This window comes from Anomaloglossus baeobatrachus, chromosome 1, assembly GCF_048569485.1.
Source record: "Anomaloglossus baeobatrachus isolate aAnoBae1 chromosome 1, aAnoBae1.hap1, whole genome shotgun sequence".
Classification (NCBI taxonomy): domain Eukaryota; kingdom Metazoa; phylum Chordata; class Amphibia; order Anura; family Aromobatidae; genus Anomaloglossus; species Anomaloglossus baeobatrachus.
Genome location: NC_134353.1, coordinates 89,762,999 through 89,777,413, shown reverse-complemented (window position 1 = coordinate 89,777,413; position 14,415 = coordinate 89,762,999). Strand labels below are relative to the sequence as shown.

The 14,415-nt window shown below is 41.5% G+C and overlaps 1 protein-coding gene across 4 annotated transcripts in view; it reads left to right on the top strand.

Annotated features, from left to right (window-relative positions):
- Positions 1-14,415, top strand: part of LCORL (ligand dependent nuclear receptor corepressor like) — a 114,345-nt gene that overhangs the window by 56,116 nt on the left and 43,814 nt on the right. For 2 of the 4 annotated variants that reach the window (XM_075346914.1, XM_075346916.1), the window contains exons 3-6: positions 2,456-2,532; positions 3,101-3,230; positions 4,859-5,113; positions 6,457-6,532. In XM_075346914.1, the coding sequence (XP_075203029.1) occupies positions 2,456-2,532; positions 3,101-3,230; positions 4,859-5,113; positions 6,457-6,532 (538 nt within the window). Of the gene's footprint in view, positions 1-2,455; positions 2,533-3,100; positions 3,231-4,858; positions 5,114-6,456; positions 6,533-8,455; positions 11,198-14,415 lie in introns of those variants that run through there. The other 2 variants (XM_075346915.1, XM_075346917.1) reach the window with 2 other exon arrangements.

Below are 14,415 nucleotides of genomic sequence, written 5' to 3'. Positions count from 1 at the left end.
CTTCACTTCGGAGAGTGTCTGAGCTAGCAGCGTTGTCGTGCAAAGCCCCTTTTCTGGTTTTTCACCAGGACAAGGTGGTTCTACGTCCGGTTCCGGAGTTTCTCCCTAAGGTGGTATCCCCCTTTCAGCTCAATCAGGATATTTCCTTACCCTCTATTTATCCTCATCCAGTTCACCAAGGTGAAAAGGATTTGCATTTGTTAGATCTGGTGAGAGCACTCAGACTCTACATTTCTCGTACGGCGCCCCTGCGCCGCTCGGATGCACTCTTTGTCCTTGTCGCTGGCCAGCGTAAAGGGTCACAGGCTTCCAAATCAACCCTGGCTCGGTGGATCAAGGAGCCAATTATCGAAGCTTACCGTTCGGCTGGGCTTCCGGTTCCCTCAGGGCTGAAGGCCCATTCTACCAGAGCCGTGGGAGCGTCCTGGGCTTTGAGGCACCAGGCTGCGGCTCAACAGGTGTGTCAGGCGGCTACCTGGTCGAGCCTGCACACTTTCACGAAGCACTATCAGGTGCATACCTATGCTGCGGCGGATGCCAGCCTAGGTGGACGAGTCCTTCAGGCGGCGGTTGCCCACCTGTAGGAAACGGCCGTTTTACGGCTCTCTTACGAGGTATTATTTTACCCACCCAGGGACTGCTTTTGGACGTCCCAATTGTCTGGGTCTCCCAATAGAGCGAAAAAGAAGGGAATTTTGTTTACTTACCGTAAATTCCTTTTCTTCTAGCTCTAATTGGGAGACCCAGCACCCGCCCCTGTTTTTTTGTGTACACATGTTGTTCATGTTGAATGGTTTCAGTTCTCAGAGTTTCCTTCGGATTGAAGTTAAACCAGTTTATAATTATTTTTTCCTCCTTCTTGCTTTTGCACCAAAACTGAGCAGCCCGTGGGAGCACGGGGGGGTGTATTGGCAGAAGGGGAGGGGCCTAACACTTTTAAGTGTAGTACTTTGTGCGGCCTCCGGAGGCATAGCCTATACACCCCAATTGTCTGGGTCTCCCAATTAGAGCTAGAAGAAAAGGAATTTACGGTAAGTAAACAAAATTCCCTTCTTTTACACCTAATGAATGACATATAAGTTAAAAAAAAAAAAAAAAAAAAATTGTACCTTTTTTTTTTTCCACCATTTTATCACAATTGGAATTTCTCATTTCTCAAGTACATTATATGGTAAAGGGAATGGTGTCATTTGAAACTTCAACTCGTGCCACATATCAGGCCCTCTTAGGCTATGTGCCCACGAGGCTATGTACCTGCGGATATATCCGCTGGTTTCACGCAGCTGATCCCCCCCTGAATCCACAGCTATACATTGCAGCGGGATTCCAGTGAAATAGCTGCGGTAATCCTGCGGACATTCGTGCGGCTTACCTTCGGAGGTCCCGGCTTCTATCTCTATAGTGGAGGGCCGGGATTTCCGCAGGTATTTCCGCATGAATAATTGACATGCAGTTATGTGCGGCTGCGGGAAATCCGCAGCATATTCCACAGCCGCACATACCGCAGCATGGACACAGCACTCCCCATGTTCCATAGGATAACATTGGGAGTGTCTGTACTTGCTATAACCTGTGGCTTTATCTAGAAAATCCAGATACATCCGCAGGTTTTCCGCGGATACAGTGTCCTGTTGGCGCACAGCCTTAGGGATATGTGGATGGTCAAATAAAGCTATGAATTTCGGAAGGAAAAGTTTAGCGTCCCAAAAATAAAAAGGTTCCTGTCACTGAGTTTGGTGGTGACGGCTTCCCTTTTGGCCGTTTCACCTGACTGTTTAGCTAAAAAAGTCTTCTCCAAAGTATAACAAGAGGAATGTGCTAATTTTATAAATGTGATGACTCTTAGGAGGGTTATTTCCAGAGTTGCAGGTTTCTCTCTATTCCGAGAACAAGGATTTAGATCCACGAGAATGGGGCTCTGCCATCTTGATTAGAGCAGAGTTTCTTCACACAAGCAATCTCCCCTTATTTGTCTATGGGTCGCCTGGAGAAAGCAGAGGGCCCAGCTCTGCTCCTATGCAGTGAATGGTGCAGAGCTTACACGTGTCCCTCTACTCCTTTTGACTCATGTTTTTTGTTTTTTCTTTTGTTATAACTTTTCCTTTTATTTTATTTTTTTTCTTTTTTTCTTTTTCTCTACAATCCACTTCTTGCTTTTAGCTTCATAAACTATGACCTGAGACGCTGGATCCTAAGACTAAGAAGCTGCACTGATTTTACCTGAATCTGTCTATTGTGCAGGGAAAATCGCACTAGATCTGTCTAGTCCCTACATTTTTAGCATCTGTCAGTCCCAGAGGTTAAACCGCTCTACTCTAATGATATGGCATTACTTTTTTAAGATGGAAAGACCTGTCAATCCCGCTGCAACCTTTAAATCTACAGGCCAAGACCCAGCCTAAAATTGGAAAAATAATTTACTTTTTTTTTTTTTTTTTTTACCCCCATCTTTTAGACTGTGAACCACAAGAACTGGTTGATTGGTGTGTGGATGATAAATGCTCACTATGTAACCTCCGCAAGGATACTAATGTAAGTACCTATCACATTGTGTTCTCCCCTGGTCCCTTAGGCTGCTTTCACACATCAGTTTTTTGCCATCAGGCATGATCCGGCGAAAAAAGTGGTGCGATGTATCCGGCGAAAAAACTGATCCGTCGCATCAGGTTTTTTTTCCATCCGTATTTTGACGGATCCATTTTGATACTGAGCATGCTCAGTTCAAAAATAACAGATCCGGCGGCTGTAATCCGTTTTTTTTGCCATATTACGCTGGATCTAGCGTCCATAGGCTTCCATTATAAAACACGCTGTGCGGCGCTGGATCCGGCGCAATACGGTTTTTCACCGGAGACAAAAAAGTTCAACTCAACGTTCCATCCGGCCGCCGGACAAGCAAATTTTGCCGGATCTGGCGAAAGCCGGATGGAATGCAAGACCATCCGGCGCTAATAGAAGTCTATGGGGGGGGGGGGGGGGCCGCGTTTTTTTCATGTTTCTGACGGATTGTGCCTGATGGCAAAAAACCAATGTGTGAAAGTAGCCTAATACAGTCATTGCCGACAGAGTAAGATGATGCTTTACTGTATTTCCTTCCCAGGATTACACGCCATCAGGTGGTTCTGCACAATCCACACCTACAGGGGAACTGATATCTCAGGGCCAGTTCTACGCAGAGAAAACTGAATGCCATGCTGAAAATTATTTAAATGCACTCTTTCAAAAGAAAGGTATGTATGATCCGGAAAACTTGTCATTCACCTAAAATATGGTTTTGTTTGTTTTTGCTTAAATCTATTTTGAGGTGGGTATTGCTCTTTATCAGGGTTGCACGTTCCGCTGACTAGTGCTTAGCTGCCAATCTATGGAAAAAGTAGTGCGGTTTGTGTGGGGAGGAGAAAAAACAAAACTTTTCATTCTTATCCCTTACAACTTTTAAATGGCATCATTGAGGGGGCGCATGGCACTTGATGTATTTTTTTTTCAGTTAGTCCCATAACTCTGGAATGTAGTCCCAGCTTTAAGACCTCATATATTTCACTTTTGGCCAGGAAATCCCTTTTCTTGACCCAATAGAGATCTGGCAGCATAAAATACGTGCATAAAACAAAAACATAATCGGTTTACTTTTCCAATATACCACTGACAGAGCACCTTGCATGGACCATTTTACCTATTGGGGATGGTTAAATGGAACCAGGATTTTCCCCTATAAGAGCCGTTTCACACATCAGGCGCACTCCAGTACAGTGTGATACAGTACAATGGCAGTGTGACAACTTCCGGGTCACATCAGCTTGTCGCGCTGCCATTGTTCTGTGCGCCGAATCCGGCGACAAGCCGGATGTGTGAAACAGCCCTTAGTTGCGGCCACCTCCAGTAAGCCCCTATATACAGCATTCTAGAATACTGTATATAAGAACCCAGTCTGCTCTGCATAATGTAAAAAAGACCTTTATTATGCTCACCTAGGGGGGTGGTCGAGTTCGATGGGCCCCTCTGGTCCGGCGCCTCCTCTATCCTGTGCAGTCGCTGTCCTCCTTCCCAGCTCCATGTGAATTACGCGCACTATGTCATTTACACAGGCCGCCATTGCTCTCCTGCACACTTATTTCTCTCTGCCGTGCTAAGGGCAGATCAAAGTATTGTAGTGCGCATGTGCTGGCGGTCTTTGACGTTTCCCTGCGCATTATAGTACCTTGCTCTGCCTTCAGCAGGGCAGATCAAAGTGCACAGAAGCACGATAGGCCTCTGTGTGGATGATGTAGGATGTGTCATCCACATGGAGCAGGGAAGGACGGCGGCGATGGAAGGAGGCGAGAAGGCGCCGGACTGAGGCCAGCGACACCCATTGGACCTCCCCACCCAGCTGGGGAGTATAATAAAACCTCTTTTTTTTACGTTATGCAGAGCGGCCTGGGCTCTTATATACAGCATCTACAATACTGTATAGAAGGACTTACTGGTGCTGGCTGCCTATTTTAAGGCAAAATCATGGTGACAGGTTCCCTTTTAAGTGACTGCAATGGCCATTCACGGCCAGCTGCAATGAAGCAGCACATCTTCCTTTGTTTGCAGAGCATGTGTGGAGTATTTTTTAACATCACCTGGCATTTTTTTTTTTTTTTTTTGTCTGCATAAGCATTTTAAATTTTTATTCCCCATCAGTCACGTGTGTAACCTTTTTGTACTAAAGCAGAAATCAAATCCAATAGCAAATGTGGTTTTTGACTTGAAATGCGCCTTTATATTTTTGAAGAGTTTTAGATTTCTTGCATGCTTGGGATTTTTTTTGTTTTTTTTCTTTTCTAAACCAGAGACTACCTATTAAAGTGCATCGGTTTGTATTTTTTGGCAGATCTTCCTCAGAACTGTGATCCCAACATTCCACTTGTAGCTCAGGAATTAATGAAGAAAATGATCCGTCAGTTTGCAATTGAATATATTTCAAGAAGCCGAAAAATGTATCACGATAGTAACGGAACAATAGCAGATGATCCTCATGGTCGCAATGGCATCCAAAAAGACCATACCGATAGCTTACTTTTTGATGAGCAGGACGGTCCTCTTGATCTCACTGTTACCAGGATTCAAGAACAAACTTTTCAGGATGGTAAGAAGTTTAGGAATATTAAAATACTTATAAAATATATTTTCTTCAGATTTCCAGGCTTTGTGCCAAAGATAACATACCTGCCAATAATGTAAGCATTCTTTATAAAATGGGGCAGCATATGGAGGGTTCTTCAACTGATTGATCACTGTCCAGGAATGAAGGATTGGAAGCACCACAACACAGTAGACACTTATACAGGGATCTATTTGATGGGGATTTGTATTAAGGCCCCGTTGCACGCAACAACATCGCTAATGAGATGACGTTGGGATCACTGAATTCGTGACGCACATCCGGCCTAGTTAGCGTCGTCGTTACGTGTGACACGTATGAGCGACCGCTAACGAGGCAAAATACTTACCAAATCGTTGATTGTTGACACGTCGTCCATTTCCAAAATATTGTTGCTGCTTTTGGACGCAGGTTGTTAGTCGTCCCTGAGGCAGCACACATCGCTACGTGTGACACCCCAGGAACGACGAACAACACCATACCTGCGTCCTCCGGCAACAAGGTGGGCGTGTCTTTCATGCGGTTGCTATCCGCCCCTCCGCTTCTATTGGACGCCTGCCGTGTGACGCCGCACGAACCTACCCTTAGAAAAGAGGCTGTTCGTCGGCCACAGAGACGTCGTTAGGAAGGTAATTACGTGTGACGGGTCCTAGCGATATTGTGCGCCAAGGGCAGCGATTTGCCCGTGACGCACAAACGACGGGGGCGGGTGCTTTCACGAGCGACATCGCTAGCGATGTCGCTGTGTGTAATGCGCCCTTTACTCTCTAATGTAAAGGGTTTATCCAGCCTTGGGGATAGTTACCAAGTCACTGTAGGTGACTGCAGACTTGTGAACGCTCACAGCACTCAGTGGGCGCTATGTCAGGATCTGAGGGAGCTGGTGGCCACGTGACCGCAAGTGAGCAATTTGCATACATGTGGTCACATGCTGACTAGATGTGTGCGGTCCCAAGTGAATTGAGTGAAGACTGATATGTCTAGTCAGAATGTTACTGGACGAGTGGTATATGCGCCTCCCCACAAATCCTCCTTGCTTGAAGTAAGATTTTGTGGGTTAGCAAACCTCACCGTTCATGATGAATTTGACCAGAGCTGGTTTCCGCACCAGTCTTCTCTAACCCTACCCACTTTGTCACAGATGGCATGAGAATGACAAAAATTGCTAAATTATAGAGCAGCCTTGAGTTGTACCAGTCGTCATTGCAAACCAATGTACTTTAATAAGATTTTTATTGAAGATGCCATCTTATTTCTCTCCTCTCCCCTCTAACATGTTAATAATAATACTATATTAATTGCTATTGCTCTTAACATTTTTGTTGTAGGAGTCTTGGATCTCTCTATTAAAAGAAATGGGTGTGCATTTGATGAGAACTCCAAGACAAGAAATGCAAAAAATGGGTGAGTCAAATGTGATACAGCGCATTTTGGTCTCTTGCTATATTATTAGTCATTTGGTTAATTATATTTTAGCTGCTCGTTTTTGTTTAGGTTTTTGTTTTTTTTTGTAGGATATTTTACTGAATTAATATAGAACTGTTAGAGTACATAATTGTTTAATATAGCTATAAGGGAAATGTTAATAGCTCCATAACACATTTTTATTTTGTTTGTTTCTTAAAGTATTAGGCCTTAAAGCTTTAATTCAGTTTCTTGTGAATATGTAGATCTATTTGTGCTCCCCATCTTAAATTTTCAATATTGCATGTAGTATAAAATATTAAAACATCAGTCTATATTGTGCAAATTTCTAGATGTAGTAATTGAAAGTGGACTGTTCAATAATTTGTATAAAAGTCCTCTCAATTTCCTAAAATGTATATTTTGCAAAAAAATACCCCCCCCCCCCAACCCCCAGGACCTATTCAGCAATTCTTTATGCTTCAAAGCAACTTATAATTCTATATACTTTTATGTCGATACCGGTAGGAGGTATACAATTTCTTCAGATCTTTTGTTGCCTATCCGGTTTTTACCTCTGCTCCATTAAGGCACAGCTGTAATCTGCCTACAGTGTGTTCAGAGTGTCTGAGGTGGTCTGAGACACACCTCCTCTCTTGTCATTGGTTCAGCTTGCAGCTCTCCTCCCCTAAGCAGCTCCACCTCCTCTGATAGGCTTGGGTTTATGCAACACAGCCAATCACATGCTTCTCAGAAATTAGAAGTGATATCCAAGTGGCACTCAAAATTGCAGGTGCTCGGTCAAGGGATGACACACCCAAATAATTTATGAACATAAGACCGGCACTCCAAACTTGCAGTAATCTTTAGAATTTAATACATAGAAGCACAGTACAAACAAAGCGCGTTTTTGGCTAGACCTTGACAAAGGCTAAAGGTCTAGCCAAAAAATGCGTTTTTTGTTTGTACTGTGCTTCTAACAAAACACTTTTCGGCTAGACCTTTAGCCTTTGTCGCATTCTTTTTGTTAGAAGCACAGTACAAACAAAGAATGCGTTTTTGGCGAGACCTTGACAGGCTAAAGGTCTAGCCAAAAACGCGTTTTTTGTTTGTGCCAGTCTTGTGTTCATATATGCTTCTCAGAAAGTCAGTGCTTAGAAAGTTCTTTGGGTTTTTTGTTAGTTTATTTTTTTTTTTTTTTTTAAGTGCAAAGGCATTAAACTACAGGTTACTAAACCACCACTGTTGAGATCACTGCTGCACATATACTAAATCATAGTAATGGGGAACCTAGAGGGTCGCCTTAATGATGTAGAGTGAGGAAATACTTTGTACTTTACACCAGCTATTCCATAATGATAACCATTGTAGTTATTGTACTATTTGTGTTTTTTACCTTTCGTTGTGTTATGGATGTAAATGTCTCCATTCGTGTGTGTGTTTGCCAGCTTAACCTAATTTGTGCCATATGTGAGCTTATGTCTATGAAAATCTTTTAAAGGGGATTTACTCTTTTATTACTTGTTTAGCGGTAACGTCACGTTTCTACTAACAAAAGTTAGATCTTAAGGGTTTACTAATTGCTTAAGTAAAAAAAATAGTTAAGTTTGGCTCTGCAAGCAACTGCCAGATGGAGTAGCACGTGCTAAAGAAATTCTTAGAAAATGAGCAAATATTTGCCAAATGCTTTTGAAATCTTGACTGGGTTGCTATAAAAGCCATCGTATGATTGACAGTGTCCAAGCAGAACTGTAAAGTATTTCTAGAACTTCTAAATTCCACCTGTGAAATAAAAAATAAACTTTGTGAGAATCGGTGATGTTACCTAAGCAAGGAGTATAATAAAGGAGTGGACCATCCCCTTCCATACCTGTGTGCACGTCTCATACATCCGTTGACCATCGTTTCATTCCATCCATCCAGGAGACATCAGAGAGACCGAGAAGACTATTTGGACCGGAGTCCCGAATTTGCAAACGGTTTGCTTTCGAAAGCATTGAAAGATATTCATTTGGGAACACTGGATGTTAACAAAGCGGCCGTCCTTTATGGCATACCTCAGAAAACTTTGCTTCTTCACTTAAAAGCCTTATCGGCAGGCAAGCCTGCACATCTTAAGAACACAGCTCAAAATTGTATCGATGGGTATTTATACAAAGACAGTACAGAGACAAGTACTGTTCTACAGAAAGTGGCCCTGTGGGCAAGGGCTCAAGCAGAGCATACCGAAAAAAACAAACTCTGTCTACTTGAAACCTCGGAACTGAAACTCCCAACAGCTTCCAGTTACCTCCACCAGTTAACTCTACAGAGAATGGTTGCGCAGTTCAAAGAAAAAAAGGAAGGTTTGCATTGTGAATCTTCAGTTCCCATTGTACAGTTGAAAATTCCTCAGGTACGAGTGAGCTCTGTGACGAAACAGCCCGATTCCTCTGGTCTTCTGGATGTTATGTACCAGGTTACCAAAACCTCGACAGTCATCGAAAACTCTTCTCTTCAGAAACTAAAAAACATACTTCCTCAGCAAAGCAAAGTTGAATGTTCCGGAAGTATAACTCGCTCAGTCGTCGATTCTCACGTTCTTCACGGGGACCTTTCTCCTTTGTGTCTTAATGCAAAGAATGGAGGTGGCGGCGGCGACGCCTCCTCGGACACCCTAGATGACGACCGGAAGGATAAACAGCCAAGGAAAAAACGTGGACGCTACAGACAATATGATCACGAAATTATGGAAGAAGCTATAGGTATGGTATTGAGCGGGAAAATGAGCGTTTCCAAAGCACAAGGCATCTACGGCGTACCTCACAGCACTTTAGAATACAAAGTTAAAGAAAGATCTGGAACGTTGAAGAACCCTCCGAAAAAAAAGCTTCGCCTGGCAGACGCTCATTTATACAATGTTGTTAATTCAGGGACCGATATCTCCAGAAATAGTAGCAAGTCTATGTAGATGCATTGTGAATTTCCTACTGTGTGCGTAGATTTCTACGCACTTCTACGCTCAGTTGGGTATGACGTACTCTGATGAAACGATACAGTTCTTACCACTTACATGCCTTTTTATAATAGATTCTTCAGGGTTTTCACTGTGGACAGATTTATTTTGTTGCAGACTTCGGATATGTACTGAACATACATGTTGTTTAGACACGATTCAGGGTTTCTGGCTCATAGTTGATTACATAGACTATGACTAACACTCCTCACTATAGTACAGATGTTCCACTTCATACCTTCCAGTCCTTACAGTTTGACACTTGGGTTCTATCTCGTACCTCCACAGGAGTCTTTTTCTTTTTTTTTTTTTTTTTTTTATTTTCTCTTCTCTACTCATGGTTTGGATAACCTTGTGGACGATCTTTCAGATCACACAAATCATGAGGGAAAAAAAAGAAATTGTGGATGCATGCAGTATTACTTTGCATTCCTCTGCATCCATGCATACTCAACAAAGTTGAGATTTTAAACAAAAAAAATAAATTTATGTGTATAATACAAAAAAATTGTAAAAAAAATTGGGTTTTAACTCTAGCATTTCGGTGGACTGACACTTACGAAATGCCATTTCCCATTCTTGTAGTGGTAGAAAGTCTCAAATATTGACTTAAATATAAGTATAAAATGTAACTTTATGAAGATTTATTTATTATAAACCACTTTTGAGAAAAAAATGAACTTTTACACTAAGATGAGAATCTTGGAATGCAGGTTAAAGCATGTTCATGAAGTGCACAAGATAAGCTTAAGACTTGGGTTCATTGTTCTGGTTTGACGAATTTTACCTTTTTGATATATATATTTTTCCAAGGGTTGTCACACTCCTGCTATTGATGGACCTCAATGTAACTGTATTTGCTGCTGCCGCATTTCAGAAACCACTTATGGATGGTTATTGGTTCATTTACACTGACCAACTTTATATTTATTTTTATTTTTTGTTGGGCTAATAACCAAACTTGCAATGTGTTCAGGGTTTTAAACTGCTCAAGTTGTTTTTTTTTTTTTTTTGTTTTTTCTTTTCAGCCCTTGCTTACGCTTTACTTTTTAATAGTAGCACCACTTTTTATTTATTTGGTTTTTTTTTTATAATTTGTAAAATTTACCTTGCTCTAAATGCTCCATTTTGGTGGTTGTCAGGCGTTAAACTAGTTTTTCCCTTACCTCTTAAATTTTAAAATACTATTTTCGTACATCAAATTTTTATTCCAGTGGCTCTTTAAATCGAAAGTAATTTTAACAGACCACATTACTTTGCACATATGCACTTGAATTTACTTTTTGTATGTTATAACGTGCATTGAGTTTTATATGTATACTTTAATTTCTACTGCTAGTGGTTGTTTCCCCCCTCCCCCTCTTCTCCATGTGAGATGTTGTCCTTCACACTATGTTTGACTTTCAGCTAAAGGGGTTATCCAGGACTTTGGTTATTTTTATTTTTTTTTTTTTGGTGTGGGACTAAGAACTTATGGGCAGGTAGTAGCTAACTACCTGCCTGTTTACTCGGTAATAATCTGTTCCAGCTCAGAGTGGGGCTGGAGTTTCTCGGGCTGGAGTTTCTCGGGCTGGAGTTTCTCGGGCTGGAGTTTCTCGGGCTGGAGTTTCTCGGGCTGGAGTTTCTCGGGCTGGAGTTTCTCGGGCTGGAGTTTCTCGGGCTGGAGTTTCTCGGGCTGGAGTTTCTCGGGCTGGAGTTTCTCGGGCTGGAGTTTCTCGGGCTGGAGTTTCTCGGGCTGGAGTTTCTCGGGCTGGAGTTTCTCGGGCTGGAGTTTCTCGGGCTGGAGTTTCTCGGGCTGGAGTTTCTCGGGCTGGAGTTTCTCGGGCTGGAGTTTCTCGGGCTGGAGTTTCTCGGGCTGGAGTTTCTCGGGCTGGAGTTTCTCGGGCTGGAGTGCCACTGCTGGTGCCATCCTGATTAAATGAAGCAAGAGACTCACCTGAGGCTGGAGGGATAATCGCCGGGCATAACAGGCTGGTAGTAAGGAACTACGTGCCTGTAAGTTCTTATCCCCATGTGATAAAGTAACCAAGGTTCTGCATAAGCCCTTTTATTTATACCACTAAAACACGTTTAGTTCAGGCCATATCAACCTCATTTTGCTGTGAATTATCTGCCATTATGGGGAAAAATAAGGGCAACTATTCATTCTTGACGGTGACCTCCTATCAGGGACAGTGTGTTAGTAACAGCCTTCACAACTTTTTTGTATGCTTACAGTTTGTAGTATTTGTTTTTTAATCCTCTGGGGATATTTTATCTATTTTCAAGTCCAGTTATAAAAACTTCACACAATTGTAAATGGGTTTGTTCAGTCGTTCACATACGGCTATATATCTATATAATTTTTTTTTTATATTTAACCAATGCCTTTCAGTAAAACAATCAAATGATATTTGCTATTCACTACTTAAAGGACCATGAAGGTAAAAATAAGCCCTTCAATTATTTGCTTATTTGAATGTTTCTGAATATTTTTTAATGGGGTGGGGGGAGGTTAATAGAAAAAAAACAAACAAAAAAAAACTGTGCCTCTGTTTTTAAGACTACTGATCGGTCAAGTTGTTAAACAATTTCTTGTAGTTTCTGACCATTTTATATAACGTTGTATATTAAACTACTGAAAAAGATTAGTTGTTTACAGTAATATACCGGTTTGGTGTATATTATCTTTTAACTTTCAGCATTCCCATTGTCACTTCCATTTCACGGTAATTTGGTATACCTACAGTATGTGGCTGCCTTGATTTGCAAAATATTTTGATTAATTGAAACCATTTTTTTTTTAGGCAGTGAGTTATATTTATGCATAAATCAATTGCACTATAATTCATGAATTATTTATTACGATATTTTCTAATTTCCTGTATCTTATGTGATGTAAATGTACTGTAATTCTGTTTTTTTTTCTTTTTTTTTTCTTTGTGTGTTTATAAAGCTAAATCTGATTGGCATTATTTGTTTTGGTTAATGTATTCTTAAATTATAATTTATAGTAAGCGCTTCACCGCTTTCCACATAATTTAAAAAAAACAATTATTGATCTAAAGAATAAACATCTAATTATACTTTACTGCATAAAAAATACATTTATACTTTTTTTTTTTTATTATTATTATAATATATCTGATATTGCCAAGATAAATTTTATACAGCTGACATTTCCCATCTTGATCCATGTTCCGGTTGCGCACCGTGGACAGGTACAAGGTGCGGAGCATCGTTGTTAAAGCTCTCTCTTGACCAATAACACAGCACTGTACTCCCTTCTGGGTACTTTCTCCTCTGACCTCAGCATTGTACAGTATATTAAATGTTTTTTCATTTACATATTTGCAGTTGAAGTCCAATTTTTTTTTTCTGTGTTGAGATGTATGCTTTGTTTAAAAAAAAAAAAAAAAAACTAAAGAAAAACAGTAACTACAAATCATCCCAAGTCATGTTTTTACAGAAAATAAATTTGATTAAAATTCCATGCTGCTAATGTATGTTTGTGTATCCGTTATTCAACAAGTGAGTACTATGTGAAAAGCAAAATGTAAGAGATGGCTTTGCTATTGAAAGTGTCAATGCGTCAAATTCTGATAACTGATCCAACGGCTTTACTCCTGTCCTGTTACAGAGGGGCCTCCTGGCTACAAGAAAACTGGAATGTAGAGTGATTAAGAATAGGACTTGACAGACTATTTGTGGCTCTGATTCAATTCCAATATCAAGTTACACCTACAGACTAAAGCAATATATTGAGTTGCAATTCAAGATGGGCGAACTCGCAGATGTTTGGGTCCGGCCGCACTTACAAAAAAAAATGTATAAAAAAAAAATCTGGTTTGGGACCGGACTTGAACCTGAACATCTTCCCAGATGCTGAACACCCAATAAGTCTATGGGGACCCGAACGTGGTGTAAAATGGTGGTAGAAAGGGCTTGGGGGATTCTGGGTCTGCTCATTACCTCTCATACTTATTCATTGCTTCTCCCGCCCAAAGTCGGTGCCGGCATCTGTGACTGGTTTCAGTCAGAGCGTGTCCCCTCACTGTGGAAGAGCATCTGTGATTGGTTGAAATTACAGTCTACGTCCCTATTGTGGTGTCAAAATAAATTTTAAAAAAAAAACAGCGAAGGGTCCGCTCATATTTTGATACCCAGCGCAGTTAAAGCATACGGCTACAGCCCCCAGTTGTGTGCTTATCTGGGCTGTGTATCGTATCAAAATAAGATGGACCCTATGTGGCTTTTCTTTTTTCAAATTTTAAAGAAATTTGCAAAACTGTGTTTGGCACCCCCTCTTCTCAACTGCCCCCATTTTTGAATCCCAGCGATGATGGCTAACATCTGGGGCTGGTATTTTCCGTCTGGGGAGGGCCATGGTTATTGGGGGCCCCCCAGGCTTGAAATAGAAGTCCATAGCCGCCCATTCCAGCACGTTACCCGGCTCATCCCGATTTGCCCTGGTGCGGTGAAAATTGAGGTAATTTGAACCTAATGACAACTCATAGATGCCATTAAGCCCTAGATTGGTAGTGATGGGTGATCCAATCTGTAAAGATCGGGGATCGTACCGATCACATAGTGATCGTTTACCCGATCAGGAGCTTTCCTGGGAAGCTCATGTTACAGATCTGGTCCACTGACTGTATAAAAAAACCCCACATTATTAAAAAACATTATGATCATACTTACAGGTCCCACGAGCGTCCTGCTGACTGTGTCTCCCGGCGCTTCTGCTTCCACATCCGATCGACCATTGCTGTGCCCCTGGTAATCACCTCTGACTAAAAGGACCTTCCATGACTTCATAGCCATGTGACTAGTCGGGTGTGAATGTTGTACTACCTCATTGGTTACAGACTGGTCACATGACTATGACGTGTCATCAAACATCCTGGTA